The sequence below is a fragment of the Penaeus monodon genome, chromosome 15 (genome assembly GCF_015228065.2).
Source record: "Penaeus monodon isolate SGIC_2016 chromosome 15, NSTDA_Pmon_1, whole genome shotgun sequence".
NCBI lineage: Eukaryota > Metazoa > Arthropoda > Malacostraca > Decapoda > Penaeidae > Penaeus > Penaeus monodon.
This window is the reverse complement of record NC_051400.1, coordinates 28,857,512-28,857,935: the sequence shown is the minus strand read 5'-3', so window position 1 is coordinate 28,857,935 and position 424 is coordinate 28,857,512. Positions and strand designations below refer to the sequence as shown.

General features: G+C 34.0%; 1 protein-coding gene across 10 annotated transcripts in view; it reads right to left on the bottom strand.

Moving 5' to 3' along the window:
- LOC119581918 (protein sidekick-like) overlaps positions 1–424 on the bottom strand; it is a gene marked incomplete at its 5' end in the record, with an annotated part of 27,628 nt that overhangs the window by 18,512 nt on the left and 8,692 nt on the right. For all 10 annotated transcript variants that reach the window (XM_037930081.1, XM_037930082.1, XM_037930085.1 and 7 more), the window contains 1 exon segment: positions 56–241. In XM_037930081.1, the coding sequence (XP_037786009.1) occupies positions 56–241 (186 nt within the window).

Genomic DNA, 424 nt, shown 5'->3' with positions numbered 1-424 from the left:
GCAATTACTCCCACTTAAAATAACCCATTACTGAGAAAATCAACATTTTCCTTACCCTCTTGTGGCAAAATGACTGTGTTGCTTGGCTGAGATGGGGACCCCTCGCCAACATTGTTCACAGCTGAAACCCTGAACTGATATCCCGTAGACGGACGTAGATCACTCACAATAGCTTCATTCGTGGCTGCACTCACATTTGTCAAAACTGTTACCCAATTCAGTCCTAAGTCATCTACTACACCTGAAAATTATTAAGATGTACATTAATATATTATAAACCATGTTCATCTAAATACATATATTAAACAACTACACCTGAAAATGATAAAAGACTGCATAAATATCTTGTAAATGTTAATATTGATACATGTATTAAATATCATATTAAAGTTAGAAACCCATAACAAATTATATAAAATGATGG